The 14,766-nt window shown below is 41.8% G+C and overlaps 1 protein-coding gene across 2 annotated transcripts; it reads left to right on the top strand.

The window, feature by feature from the left end:
• The first annotated feature begins 1,405 nt into the window (after positions 1-1,405).
• On the top strand, positions 1,406-12,805 carry nup50 (nucleoporin 50). 2 transcript variants are annotated; one of them, XM_040147936.1, is made up of 9 exons: positions 1,406-1,590; positions 2,848-2,897; positions 3,677-3,755; positions 4,039-4,122; positions 4,325-4,526; positions 6,836-7,558; positions 9,489-9,573; positions 10,278-10,396; positions 11,776-12,805. In XM_040147936.1, the coding sequence occupies exons 3-9, from the start codon at positions 3,687-3,689 to the stop codon at positions 11,973-11,975; spliced, it is 1,482 nt and encodes a 493-aa protein (XP_040003870.1). In that variant the 5' UTR covers positions 1,406-1,590; positions 2,848-2,897; positions 3,677-3,686; the 3' UTR covers positions 11,976-12,805. The 2 variants fall into 2 exon arrangements, with proteins under 2 accessions (XP_040003870.1, XP_040003863.1); XM_040147929.1 differs by lacking the exon at positions 2,848-2,897 and having other exon boundaries at positions 1,407-1,590.
• The last annotated feature ends 1,961 nt before the right edge of the window (positions 12,806-14,766 follow it).

Here is a 14,766-nt window from a genome sequence, read left to right as displayed (position 1 = left end):
AATAAATAGTTTGAGAGACTATTTTTGTGTTCAACATACAAATACGGAGGCGTTTTTTGTTTTTTAATCGGTATTTCTCAGTGTCGAGGCCAGAAAAGCTTAGTTTTCTGCCCAGAGCACGATAAAGACCCAAACACCCATCGCTACAATAAATCTTCTATAATGTTATCTCTCCAAACAGACCTGCTAGCAGAAGAATCACACAGTCATTAGACGGTATTTTTGAGAGATGAGATGTGGCTTCAGATTGTGCAGAAGAGCAACGCTTTTTTTTCCCTGAGAAATATTAAATGAGGCACAAACTGCTCATTGGGGATTAACCTGGTGACCACTGCATGTGCATGTGTTTAGCTGCTGATTCCGTTATTTTGAGGATGTGTGGGAATAAAGGTATTAGAGGGTAAAGGGGGCTAACTCAGACTGCAAAACTAAGGGCCCGGATTCTCTCGTCCTCCCTCTATCTCCATCTATGCGAAGGTCGGTTTTTACCTCTTTCAAAGAGCCTATTTACAAAGGAGGGAAAAAAATGACGTTGACTCAGTTCCTTCCTCTATAAATCCAAAAGCTGGATAAACAGAACCTTGTAAAAGTTTCAGGCCCTTCAGATGTTAGATCCTTCTCCATCATCAGTCCCGTCAGGAGGCGTCTGATCTGTTCCAGATTCGTCCTGCAGCAGGACAACGAGTCCAAACACACAGCCAGAGTCATCAAGAGCCGTCTGCAGAGACCAGGAGAACAAGGAGTCCTGCAGCAGATGGTGTGGCCCCCACAGAGTCCTGATCTCAGCTTCACGGAGTCAAGTCTGGGACCCCATGAAGAGACAGGAGACACTGAGACAGACTGAATCCACATAAGAACTGAGGCGGGTTCTCCAAGATGCTGGAAAAACCTGCCTGCCAAGAACCTGGAAAACTGTGTGCGGGTGGATCCAGGAGCACCGGGGCTGGTTTAAAGGCAAAGGGGGGTCAAAGCAAATACTGATCTGATTTAGGTTTTTTCTCCTCAGACGAAGTTCAATGAGGAATCCGGACCTTTCCTGGCTTTATTTCTGAAAGCGTCCTCACTCGAGTGTTACTGCTTCTAGTACTGTATCTGAGCAACTTAGACAGCAAGGTCTCAAAAATAAAGACACAACACCCAGGTCGCATGAATCAGAAAACACAAACGAGGTAGGTAAGAAACGAATGCAACCAAAAAGCCACGTTGTCTTTCACAATTAAAATGTACTCGATGTGAAAATGCTTTCTGGTTTCATGGCTTTTTGGTTTTTAAGGCCTCTAACCGTGGCGACATATTAAAGCAGCTTAAAGTAGCTGTGAAAACAAAACAAAAAAAAGCTAGCCGTTATGGACTACAACTCCCGTGGTACAGGAAGAGCTCCGTCTGCTCCGCATGAGAAAAAAGGTGGGACGCGCGAACCCCATGCGGATGTGCCGCTATGTAAAATGGCGGCGTGAGAGAGGCTCGTTCAAAACACAGAGGTTTATTTTTTTTTAAAACCTGCGGAGGTGTTTAACGTACTTTTCTGAAGCGGTCTGAGTCACCTGGAGCTGTCACGGAATCGGCCGGGATTTACGTTCCGGATAAAAGGTACGTCAGGTTTAATAAAGCCCGGCTGTGCGTGGAGCTAATGTCAGCGCTCCGGCGGCGTTTAACATCGCGTTAGCCGTTAGCCGTTGGCTAACGTGCGGGCCCGGTTAGCCTCAACGCCCGCCGTTAGCTCACCGGCTAACTGCCCGAACACGGACGTTAGACACCTGATGAGCTTATTAACAGGCTTTAAAATCTCTGCTAAGTTCAAGTAAACTATCTTACCCGGTCTGACCTGACTCGTGGTGGTCCTTCCGGCCGACGGGCGTTAGCCTGGAAGAAGAGCTAACCCAGTAAAGCTAAATAACTGTTAATTAACTTGCAGTCTACACGACATGTTCTCAGCGTTTAACCGTGAAATCCGGGTTTTATTTCTCCGATCAGCCCGTTAATGGACTGATGGATGTGTTTTTAAAGAGCCGGATGGATGTTACACACTGACCCCGGGCCAAATGCCGTGGAGATGATCTCTTACAATAGTATTAATTATTTACAATAATAATGTACAATCTATCAATTAGTGGACTGGATCCTTGTGCAGCATTTTAGTAGCTATAACAGTTAGAGTATGGTGCAGGTCTTTAGTTCAGTTTCATATTAAACTTTAATAGGATTTTTTTTTTAATCAATCACCTAATCTGTTTTGTGATTTGTGTGACTTTGCTTCCCTAACTCTGCAGTTTCCTTTTCTTATTCTTCATCTGTCTCCTTTCTGACTTTCTGTTGAGCATTAATCTGCAAGTAGCGATTATTTTCATTATCGATTTAATGTACCGATTCTTTTCTCGATTAATCGATTATACGTATTGTCTATAAAACAGTGAAAACGCCTGTTGTTATTCCCCACATCTTAAAAATATTTAATTGTCTATAATGTAAGAAAAAGAAAAGCTGCGAATTCTCACATTTGAGAATCTGTAACCGGCATATGTTGACGTTTCATCCTATAAAATGGCTAAAATGATCATTCGATTAGCAATAGTTGACCACTGATTTTCCATCAATTGACTAATCTATTAATCAGCTAATTGTTTTAGTTCAGTCTCTATTTACAGACTCTATTCTACTTGTCTGCTACATGTTGCTTTTCTGAACAATGTATTTTGTTTCTGACATATTTCATTTGTCTAATGATTTGTGGGACTTATGATGATATCATATGATCTATCTGTATAGCTACAGCTGTATCCCAAGATACTGGTGATAAGGTATTTTACACTGTGGTGTTTCTACTTTTGTTTTTGTTTCTACTTTTAGTTAAATAAAGGATCTGAATACTCCTCCCATCACTGGAAAAGATAAAATTGGTAAAAACATTTAACTTTTGTGCGTTTTTTAAAACAAGGATGTTAACCGTTGCTGCTGTTCTCAATCTTCTATTATATTAAACTGAATATATTTGTGTGTTTGACTGTTGGTAGTACAAAACAAGATATCTAAATATCTATCCATCCAAATATCTATCTATCTATTTATATATATAGATAAAGATAGAGAGAGAGAGAGATTGATAAATATTAATATATATAATATGTATTGATATATAAATATATATTATGACATTTTATACAACAAACATTTAGTTAAGGGAGAAAACATTGGGCAGATTTATCTGTATAGACACAGACAGAGAGAACCAGCAAATATCTACATATGTGAAACAGTGTTGTACATAAAAATAACTGATAATCAAAATTTGTTGCCAATTAATAATTTGTCAGTTGACTAATGGATGATTCAACTATTTGTTTCAGCTGTAGTCCCCAGACTGAGGCATTTTGGCAGGATGTTTGCAGGTTTTGTGTAGCTTCACCAATTATATCTTCTGTCCTAGTGATGGGAGAAGTATCAGATCCTTTACTTGGTCCATTAGAAGTAAAAGTCCTTTTAATGTGGACATGAGGTGTTTATTCGACTTTTTGGTCAGTGATACCTCTGCAATAGAAATGGAAAACCTGCAGGCTTCTGGGTGTTTGTTAAACATTTCCACAACCCAGTCTTAGTCCTGATCTAGATGCTGATGAATTATTTAGATGGGATTGTCAGCCCCTAACTGTTTAGTTCTTCTTCTTTTTTGGTGTTACAGAGCAGGTGGGATGGCAAAGAGGATCGCTGATAAAGAGCTAACGGACAGGAACTGGGATCAGGAGGAGGAGGGAGAGGAGGTGAGTCCCAAATAAACACAGAAATGAACTAAATCAAACTAATGCAGTGTTTAACAGAACCATTATTAGACAACCTTAAATAACTAACCTTATATGGGTTGATGTTGGTAACATGAGAGACTGAAGATTATAAACTGGTAAAAACAAAGACCCTGAAAAGAACAATAACCAGCAGGAATGAAGCCTGGGTAGATTTAGTTCAGACCTGTAGTCTGTCAGATTTTGGATTGTGGTGTTGTATAACCTGTAAATCTAAACCAGATAATATGTTGTCCTCCATCAGGCGGGGACGTTTTCAGTTGCGAGTGAAGATGTGTTGAAGAATCGAGCGATTAAGAAGGCCAAACGCCGAAATACTGGAGCAGAGGTAGAACAAGACATGTCAATGTATACTTACAATTCCCTCCTCAGCCTGTGAATGAAATATTTAGATTCCTCTTTTGGCTGCTTTGTATTTTCATTCTTTGATTCTGAGAATGATTTTTAGTCTGAAAATCTCAGTTCAAATCTAGCAGATGTGGGCCTGTATGTTGTTTTTGTTTATTTGTAAATGTTTTCCTCTGTTTCAGGGTGAAAGTGGAGGAGCTTTCAAAGGTTTTAAAGGGTTTTCTCTGACCACATCAGCAGCGAGCGGAGGCTCGACTCCAACTGTGTTTTCTGGTTTTGGGAACGGTGGAGGATTTAAAGGCCTCGGCGCTCTGACCAACGGAAACAGCGTCGCTCCTTCGTTCGGTGGTTTCTCATCTCCTGCAACGTCCACTGCTACACCAGGTGAGAAGAAACAGTCATAGCTCAGTTCTAGGTTTACTGACATTTTTTGGATGATATTTAATGAATGGGATACAGTATGAACACAGTGGATTCAGGACACATTGACAGGTGTTTTGTGATGTTTGTGTTGGTGTGAATGTTCGTTATTACAAACCCATTTTTACTGGAGCAAAGGTTTGTACTCAAAAAAACAAATAAAACAGGGTTGAGGTTGATTTTTTTTTCTTCTGATTTTGCACAGCTACATGGCAAAATAACAACTATGGTCGCTCGCTTTATTGATTACGTCTCACAGCTGCCGAAGCTCCTCGATAAACTGCATAAAAATCACACCAGGTGTTGTCATTTCAGACCCAGTTAGCAGTAGACGGCCAAAAATATTATCATATTTTCTTCATATGGATTAATTTTTGATCATTATCAATATAGTAAGCAAGCAAAACCTTATTTATATAGTGCATTTCATTCCAGGTGGAAGCACAGTGTCCTGCACAAAGTGTGAGGTACCACGGAAGTGCACATTGTGCTTCCGCCTGGGATGAAACATGTATGTAGATATATAAGTTTAATACTATTATTGAGGAAGGAAATGCTCAGTGTTATGATGAGTACCCACTGAATGTAAACATTGTTTGTTTACAAGAAAACTCCACAGGGATGCTTTTAATTTGGAGCTCAGAGTAAATTCAGTTTAGGATTGAATCCTGAATAAATCTAAAAAAGTTTGTTTTGGCTCTGTGGTTCTGGAAGAACAGCGGCAAGCTTTTAAATAAACGTCACACAGCAGATCATGTTCCGCTGCACGGATCGGCTTTAGCACACTGATGCTGGCAGTTGTATTTACTTTTATGTGCCACATAAATAAAATAAAAATGGGTTCACTCCACTAAACTATACTTTTGCTCTTATCATACGGGGCAGTGACGGAAAAGTTTAGAACCAAAGTTACCACAAGAAGCCTAATGTTTGTGACTCTGGCTGTTGGTGCAGCAGATTGGCAGCACAGACTCTGTCTTCCTGTTTCCTGGGTGGGACGGTAACGTCACCTTTTCCAGTGGTGTCAAAGGTTTGTCGTGTTCCCCTCTTGGTCGGCCTGAACGTGGTACAACAGATATTGGTCTGCTGTTTATCCAGTTTAAGAAACCAGAGCCATTTCCAAATCAGTGGTGTATATGTAACCCTATTGCTGTAGAGTAATAGGATGATTGTGCAGATGAATTTGACCCAAATACAGAACAAATACATTTCATTCTGTAAATTATTCGTCAGTTTGTTAACTTTATTGTGGGAAATTTTTAAGTATGTATTTATTTATTTTTTGGTCGTGATTATCAAGATCATTTCAGTTCCCGACTCCACTTAGAGGTAAAATGAGAACACATGTTCTTATAAATAGATGCCGACAGTCCACCAAGGTGCACAGGTGAAGTCAATAACCTGTGATGACAGGGGCTTTAACTATTTAAATAATAAAACCTGACCAGCTGTTTGGTTTGTCACAGCCCTGGTCTCTGTGGATTTTATGACTAGACTAGACTAATCTCAGCTGACCTACACTACCCTTGTCGTCTGACTGTGGGTCTGGACTGGTCTGTCTTCTGTCTACTGACACACCTACCTGTTCTCAAATGCAAGGCATGCCTCCCCACTTGGCACTGAACTGGAGATGTTGTTACTAAAATATACAGTGTACATATATTATGGGAAACTGGGGATAAAGACCTGTCTGAAAAACAGGCTCCTTTATCCACATGAGGTGAAAAAAAAAAAAAAAATCTTTAGAATTAATGATAGGTCATAATAATAATTAAAAAAAATCAATATATATATTTTTTACCATATTTAACTGTACATAATTTTGTGAATTTTACTTGGGAATAAGTGCTGGTTCCCAACATCCTGTACTGTTCTGTCCTTCTGTTACTAGTGTTTGATGTGATTCTCTCTCCTTTAAACTGGATTGTGACCTGATTTAGATTTTAATATTCTCCTCTGACTTACATAAAGGGTCTTACACAATCATCATCTTCATTGATGATCTGCCTGCTTTTTTTCAGTCGACTGTTGACATGTAATGGAGTTGAAAATCTGCTCCATTGTTGAGGGTCTCGGTTTGGTATTAGAGCGTAATGGAGCTGAATCAGCGAGGGGCCGTGTGTTTGTGTGTGGCTGCTCTTTCGTTTGATGTCGTCATGTCGCTGCAGGGCCGGAGAGGAGGGGCTGCAGAGGGGGGAGGGGACTCTCGGATCCCTCGTCTCTCTTCCTCTCAGCCTCATCCAGCTGTAATCTTTCTCCCTCCATCATCTCAGGTCTAACATTCAACGGCCCCACCTCTGCCAAACCCACCGCTGACATCACCGCCAAGCAGACCAATGGCTCCACCCCGAGCCCGAATCAAAGCTCCAGCACCGACGGTGGCGGCGGCAGCAGCAGCGGCAGTGTCAGCAACAAGGAGTACAGCCGGCAGCTCACCGCGCTCAACTGCTCTGTGCGAGACTGGATCACCAAACACGTGAACGACAACCCTCTGTGTGATCTCAACCCCATCTTCAGGGATTATGAGCGACACCTGGCCAGCATCGAGCGGCAGTACGGGGCCGGATCTGCTGCTTCGGCCGAGGGAGGCTCGGAGGAGAAGAAGCAGGGAGGGATGCTGCCGAGCACAGCCACCCCTCCTCCTCCTCCCCCTCCATCTTCCTCCTCCAGCAGCAGCAGCAGCAGCAGCAGCAGCTCAGCGGCTCCAGCTCCAGCTGCCACTTTGTTCTCCTTTGGTAAAAAAACGACAGAAGACTCAACCTGGGACAAAAGCTCCACCGCCGCTCCGATCCCAGCCGGCGTCACGTTTAACTTCGGTCAGAAGGTGGACAGCTCTGTCCTCGGCTCCTTAGGGTCCAAAACGACGACACCCAGCTTCTCCTTCTCCTCCTCCTCCTCCTCCAGCGCCTCCTCCAGTCAGACCTCCCTGTTTGGAGCTCCCGGATCTGCTCCTCTGTCCTTCAGCGGGACAAAAGCCGAGGACGCTCAGCCTGCAGGTACAGCGTCAGGAAAATTAATGTCCTTAAATGTACAGAGGGAGCAGAAAGAATTTCTTAATTTATAAGGGACATTTGCCCTTCAGCCAGTACCGCAGGAAGCATAAAGAACTTCTAATTAGGGGTCCAGCTAACAATTACCCTTGTTATCGATTCTAAAAGATACAGAGATGCGATGACTAGGCATAAAAATATAAAATAATAAAATTGATAATTGACCAGTTGTTTTTTCAAAAATGCTAAATATTTACTGGTTCTGCCTTCTCAAATATGAGGATTTGCTTCTTGTTTTTCTCATAAGATAGTAAATGAAAAATCTTTGGGTGTTTACGTGTTGGTCGGATAAGACAAACTATTACAGAGCGTCGCTTTTGGCTCTGGGAAGTTGTGGTGGACAGTTTTCTCTACTTAATTACATTTTGTAGATCAAGAAAATCGAATAATAGAAATAATCACTTGTCCATTAATACTGTTGTTTATAAAATGTCAGAAAGAAGCTAAAAATGCCTGACAGAGCCAAAGATGATGTTCAGCCAACAGGCCAGAACCCTGACACACTCAGTTTCCTGTCACAGAAGACAAAGAGAAACTGAAAATGTTCACATTTGAGAAGCTGAAACCATCAAATTCTCGCCATGTTTTCCACTAAAGAAATTACTTAAAGAAACTGTTTTGATCGATTCATTGATAAAGTGACTGTGTCAGCTCTTACTTCTAATCACTACGTGGAAATAAGATTAATTAGGTTGTATCTCCACATGACGGTAAGAAATGACATACTCAGAAATTTGTAAAGTGAGATCTTGAATCTAAAGATACAAACTGCCGTGCAGAAGCAGTTAAGCTGCGGTTGGGCTCTCTATTCACTGTTTCTGTTAATCTGGTATTGAAATCAACTTTGTCAGAGGGCTTGTGTTTGTCTAAATCTAAGGAACTACCAGATGTGAATGCAGCTTTCTGTGGTAAGGACATTGAGGAAGGTGTCATAAGTAGGGTTGCAAACAACGATGGTTTTGGATTATTATCTCGATTAATCATTTAGTCTATAAAATGTTAGAAAAAGGTAAAAAATGTCTTAAACAACTGAGCATCAGTCCAAAAGCCCAGAGACGTTCAGTTCACTGTCATAGAAGTCTCCAGGAAACCAGCAAATATTCCGACGTCTGAATCTGGGAACGGTGAATGTTTGTCATTTTTGCTTAGGAAATGACTTAAATGATGAATCAGTTATCAGAACTTTTGCTGATCATTTTATGTCGATCGATCAACAAGGTATCGATTCATTGACTAATTGTTTACAGCTCTAGCTCAAAGCTTATATTGTTTTTAATGAACTGCAGTTAAATATAAATGTCCTGATAAATCCTGAGGCAAGCCTGGCTGGTTCTGTCCACGTCTACACTGCATCCTTATCATCGGGATATTTTAAATTGATCTCTTTGTATATTTATAGGAAGGTTTCAGAAGTAGGGATGCAACCCACGATTATTTTCATCCTGGATTCATCTGCCTTTCCTTTCTTCAATTAGTTGATTAATTGTTTGGGAAACTGTGACGGACATTTTTCACTATTTTCTGACACTCCGTTGACCAAAGTCCAAGGCGACATATTCAGATTGCTTCTTTTATGTGTCCGGCAGTTCAACACCCAGACCAAAGTTCCAACATTTGGGGATTTTGTTTAAAAAGACGTCTCAAATGATTAACTGAGTGAGGAAATAGTTGTTGATTAATGGCCCTAGGTTGACTCATTGTTTCGGCTCTAGCTGTAAGTGGATAAATCTCAGCTTTCCTGTTTGTAAATGTAGATTTTTCTTTGTGAGCTCCCCTCTGACATGGGATAAAGTAAATGCTGCATGACTTTTCATTGTCGTCGATGGAAAACGTGAACCGGAGCTTTATGAAGTGTTATCGTTTCTTTTTTTTCCAGACGAGAACGGAGATGAAGAGTCGGAGGAGCCGCCCAAGCCTGAAGTGAAAGAGGTGAAAGAGGAAGATGCTTTCTACTCAAAGAAGTAGGTCGGATGTTTATTAACCAAATTCACATTCAAAGCTCACCTCACCTGTCCAGGACGCCTTTGCAGTATAAGGTCATTAAATAAACATCTTTATAACTGCGATAGTTTTGCGAAATACTGTAGGAAGTTTTTATTTTTTGGCCTTCATGCAAAAGAGAAATAATCTTTTCCTTTGAGTGATTTGCAAAGCTTAGTTTCTGGTATTTTCAATGAGACGAGTGGCAGCAGGTGTGTCTGCTGTTAATGTCTCTATTATCTCTAACTGAGTCGACGCCTCTAAGTGTCCTAGGAGGATGATTATAAAACCCACCCAGAAGGCATCCAGTTAACCAGTATTAGTATTTTGTTTTTAATTTACAGCGTTTTATTTGTCTCTTGATTAACCACATAATATTGTATAAATGACTTGTGGCTTCACTAAGGATTTTTATGTCGATTGTAACGAGAAGAGATCAGACAGTTAAGGATGTCTGTCATGTTTTCTCAATTAGAAGGAAAGTTCGTTTTTAGTTGTTTCGATTTTAGCCCTCGGAGCCTAATGTAATCCAAATACCCCCTGACGCTGAAGCTGGAGATTTTATTTATGTTTAATCACCTATGTTTCTTCCACCATTTTGCTTTGTAGAATCCACGAATGTGGCGATATCGTCGATAATTGTGATACATTTTTTTTAAATATGTCTGTTTTTTGTTGCCTCCAGGTGTAAAATGTTCTACAAAAAGGACTCGGAGTTCAAAGAGAAAGGAGTGGGAACGCTGCACCTCAAACAAACCGCGGACGGAAAAACTCAGATGATCATTCGTGCCGACACCAATCTGGGTAAAGAGAGAAAAAAAAAAGAAACTTACAGCTTCAGGAGTTGAACTGAACAAAATGTTTATGAGGCAAGAGATTTAAGTCGATGCAGCTTGATGCCTACAGGACACTTAGCACCTGTTCCTGCACAGACAAAAGATTAGATAAGTATATCAATACTCGTGATATATATATTTTTTCATAATTTCACAATTGGCGTATAAAAACTGCGATTCTCGACCTCCATCTCGGCGCTGGCCCAATATTGTGACAGTGACGGGTTCAACAAAGTCACTGAGTTCACACAGCACTGGGAACGACTGGTGGTGATACATGCTCATTATCTCCTCAGTGTATTTTATTGATTAATCATTTGGTCTTTAAAGCGTCAGAAAATGAAGAAAACCCCCGTCACGGTTTCCCAGAGTCCGTGGCGGCGTCCTCACGTCTTAGATGTCTTGTTTCTTGTGACCAACAGTCTAAAAGTCAAAGATATTCAGTCGACCAAACCTGTTTTTGCTTTAAAAAATTATGGCAAAAATAAGAAAAAGAAAAAAGTTCTTGTGTTGTAGAAGGTGTGGTCATATTTTTTTTTTCCTTATCCCAAACCTCAAGGTGATAAATAATTTGAATATGCACCAAAAGATTCCCATACACAGGCTTTAGGGGGAAACAGCAATGTCTTCTGTTTGCCAGCGGCTCACAGACAGAAACCAAGACTGTTGGAGACCACTGAGCAAACAGCCTCACCTGCTGGTGAATGAGGGGAACTGCGGCCTCTTGATGCTCTGCTTCAAACGCTTGACTGAACTTAGAGTATTTTACACATTTTACACACTTATTTTTGTATTTTTACTCAACTTCCAAAGCCTGGTCACATCAAACCTGTATTTTTTCCCCGAACGTGTTCGGTTTTACTGACAGGGTCTTTAAAAAGCACTGAAAGTAGTTTCCTCAAAAAAGGCTTTAGACCGTAGTAAAAAGTCTGAAACGTTTTTTCTTACCTACTGCTGCCACACGTCTCTTTAAACAGCGGCCCGGGGCCCACTGGATCACTGCAGCAGGTGTTCCCTGCCGTAATCATTCCTCCTGGTCATACTGGACTTCAAAAGACCTGTTCAGAGTGACGGAGGACGGAATCCACCGCCCCCCATCTAGTTGAAAAATAGATTCAGAAGTTGTTGTGAAGCTTCAGCCGTCTGAGTTACACATCGAGTCATTGACTTTCAAAGTTGTCCTTCCTTTGCTCTGTAGAGGAATTGTAAACTTGTGTCGGCCATTTGTCATCATTTGCTGACGTCGTGTGGACTAAATGATTAATGAAGAACAGATGTATTGATAACGAAAGCAGTCGAAGCCCCGTTAACACGCGGGTAACGACCTCTCTCTGTCCCCTTTGTCAGGAAACATCCTGCTGAACATCATCGTGCAGTCGTCCATGCCGTGCTCGCGGGTCGGTAAGAACAACGTGATGGTGGTTTGCGTCCCGAACCCGTCCGTCGACGACGGTAACCCCAGCGGCCCCGTCCCCCTGCTCATCCGGGTCAAAACCGCCGAGGACGCCGACGAGCTCCACAAGACCCTCGAAGAGAAGAAAGGGTGAACCCAGAGCTTTTAGCAGACTTCACCTGGTCATCCTCAGACCCTCCAGACTCATCGACCTCCTCATCACGCCGGTTTTATCCAAACACACACACACACACACACACGCACAATTGTCCTTAACTCATCCTGGTAAATCAGCTGTTTCATCACAATAAATTGGTCGTCATACTGTGAAATATTTTTGTTTTATTTTAAATCATAAATATCAGAAGCAGGTCGTCGTCGCTCCTCGACTCGGCCACATTCCTCCCGGTTTGACGCTGCTGCTGCTGCTGTTTTATCAGAGAAACGGAACGATGTACCTGACCGGTCTCCGTGTTTTTAACTTTTACTGTTTTAATTTGGTCGCCACGTGAATCCAGAAGAATTATCGTTAATGTGCGACATCTACGATCCTTACCACTGAGTTTTTTTGGGGAAAGCTCCAAATGAAGGTCCAGTCGATTTGGTTTTACAAATTAAATACTTGCAGTAAAAGTTAATTTTTTTTAATGAACGTGTCGAGGATTCAGAGCACTGAGTGTCTGCTGAGTGTTTTTTTTTTTTTTCCTTTTGCTCTGGAAACTATTTATTGTGTCGGCAGGATTTGTACTTTACCTGATTGAACCTCGTGTGAATGTTTCCCCTGAAGAGCTTCTGAAAACGGTGTGGAAGTGTGAAACAGACCAGTTGTTCTATTTTTATTTTGTTTTTCTGTAAACATGGATTCTGTTGTTTTCCAAGTGTCCTTTGTGTGGCCTTCGGTTCGGCCTTCGAGATGAGGCATGCTGTCATCGTCCGAGAACATTTGTAAAGACATTTATTGGGGAATAAAAGAAAACAAACGAACACGGCTGCTGCTTTTTAATTTTAGTGTTTTATTTTTGCTTCAGCTCCATGTGGGATTAGAGATTCACTTCCTGGTTTTGTTCTAGTGCCCCTCAATGTGTCTCAGCTCGCTGTTTGCATTTGCAAACTGAACTGTGAGCTGAGGAGTTTTAGGAGCTGTGACAAAAGCAGGGAGGGAAGGATCTTAGTTTAATGTCCCGATGTTTCAGGGTTTAAAATGTGTCAGAAATGAATGGGATTTTTTTTTTTAAGGGACATTCAGAATCGTCCCAGTGGTTCAAAACGCATCGTGCGCTTTCACAAACTTGAGTTTTTAAAGACTCAAATTGATCAATTCAGGGTGAAATGAACAGATTTCGAGAAGTTCAGTTGAAAAAGATGAAAAAACGAGACGAGTATTTAAACGGACCTGGTGTCGTGTGTCCCGTGTCCTCGTCAGCCGCTCCAACGTTGTCACTTTATGGACCACAACAACATTCAGATGGACTGTGGTGAAATGCGGTTTCAGGCTCTCATGTTCCGCTCAGGACGAACTGGGCACATCTGGTGATCCTCCGAGTTTTCCTGTAGCGCCCCCATCAGGCCACATTTAAATCTGTCCAACAGTGACCAAACTCAGGACATTCTAAGCAGGTTTTTAGTGTGGACTGGAAAAGTGACAGAATTCAGCCTGATCGCTGTTTCTCCCACAATGCAGCGAACGAAGGAAATGGAGGAGCAATTTAAAAAATAAATAAATAAAAATAATCAACCTGCAGACGTTTGGATGTCTGTCTGTGCTAGGTTTGCCTTACCGTGTAGTCCGGATCCGAGACGACGCTTTGGTCTTGTTTTAAAAGTGGAAATACTCGAGGAAAGGGTCGGGGGCCGGTCCAGGCTGCGAACATCCACAGTAACTGTCACCGGTTATCACCAAACCGTGGCGTCGAGCACGACGAGAGAGTTGTAGGAAACAGTAACAAGCCAGCAAGCGTCAGTTTTTCTGATAACGTGTATTTCAATAAATAAACACAGGAAAATGTACAGAGAGTTTGGAAACGAAAGCAACAGGAGAAGGGACCGAAAACATGCACATCAACCGTGTCTGTGTACAAAGGCCGTGACGGGAGCGTGAGGGTGGGATGTACAAACAGCTTGGAAAAGCGGGTTACAGTGCAAACTGTCCTGGTGCTCGTCGTATCAAATGTCTGTCAGTTAAAGCGGCCTTTGCCATTGATCAGTGTGGATACATTCAGCTGGAGGAACTAGAAACTACATCACCGTTATCAATAACACTGAAGAGACGAGCAGCGACCGACTCGCCCCAACTGAAAGAGACACGTGCCCTGCGGCAGAGTTCACGCTTTAAATACAACGAGCGGAAAAACGACCGTGAGCCAGGACGGCTTCGTCTCTGAGTGCAAATCGATCACCGATAATATCCGATCAATAACCACAGCGGCGGCCGACAGGCCCCAGCCTGTGTCCGAACCGACGCTTCCAATCGGATCGGTGATTCTTCTCGAAGTGAGACGCCAACATCTTCACGGTGGATCAGCGACCGTCGGTCGAATGATCCAATAATCAATACCTGTGCGTCCCACACACGAAGAGTGACACGCGTTGCTGCTCACTCGTGGAGTAAAAACAAATTTAAGTTCCCAGCATAAATTCTGAGACTCATTTCGATGCAATATTCAACAATAAATGTTAGTGTTTAACTGAGGAACCGGGATGAGAATCGAAAGCTGGAGGAAGAGAGTGAGAGAGAGAGTCCTACTATTACAAGAAGTAGTATCGTTAAATTAGTCTTAATTATGACTTTATTCGTGTAAAATTACGTTTTTTTCCCTCTAATATTATGAGCTAAATCATTTTGAGAGAGAATTTAAAAAATTGAGTAAGATCACAACTCTGAGGAAAATAAATTAAACTTGGAAAATAAAGTGTCCACCTCTCAAAACGAATTTTGCAATGTGGTT

Source organism: Xiphias gladius, chromosome 2 (genome assembly GCF_016859285.1).
Source record: "Xiphias gladius isolate SHS-SW01 ecotype Sanya breed wild chromosome 2, ASM1685928v1, whole genome shotgun sequence".
NCBI lineage: Eukaryota > Metazoa > Chordata > Actinopteri > Istiophoriformes > Xiphiidae > Xiphias > Xiphias gladius.
The sequence above is the reverse complement of the archived record's forward strand: the minus strand, read 5'-3'. Positions and strand labels throughout refer to the sequence as shown.

Coding starts and splice junctions, on each gene's coding strand:
- nup50 (XM_040147936.1), top strand. CDS start 3,687: ATGGCAAAGAGGATCGCTGATAAAGAGCTAACGGACAGGAACTGGGAT. Junction 3,756..4,038: donor AGGAGGAGGAGGGAGAGGAG/GTGAGTCCCAAA, acceptor GTCCTCCATCAG/GCGGGGACGTTTTCAGTTGC. Junction 10,397..11,775: donor TCGTGCCGACACCAATCTGG/GTAAAGAGAGAA, acceptor CCCCTTTGTCAG/GAAACATCCTGCTGAACATC.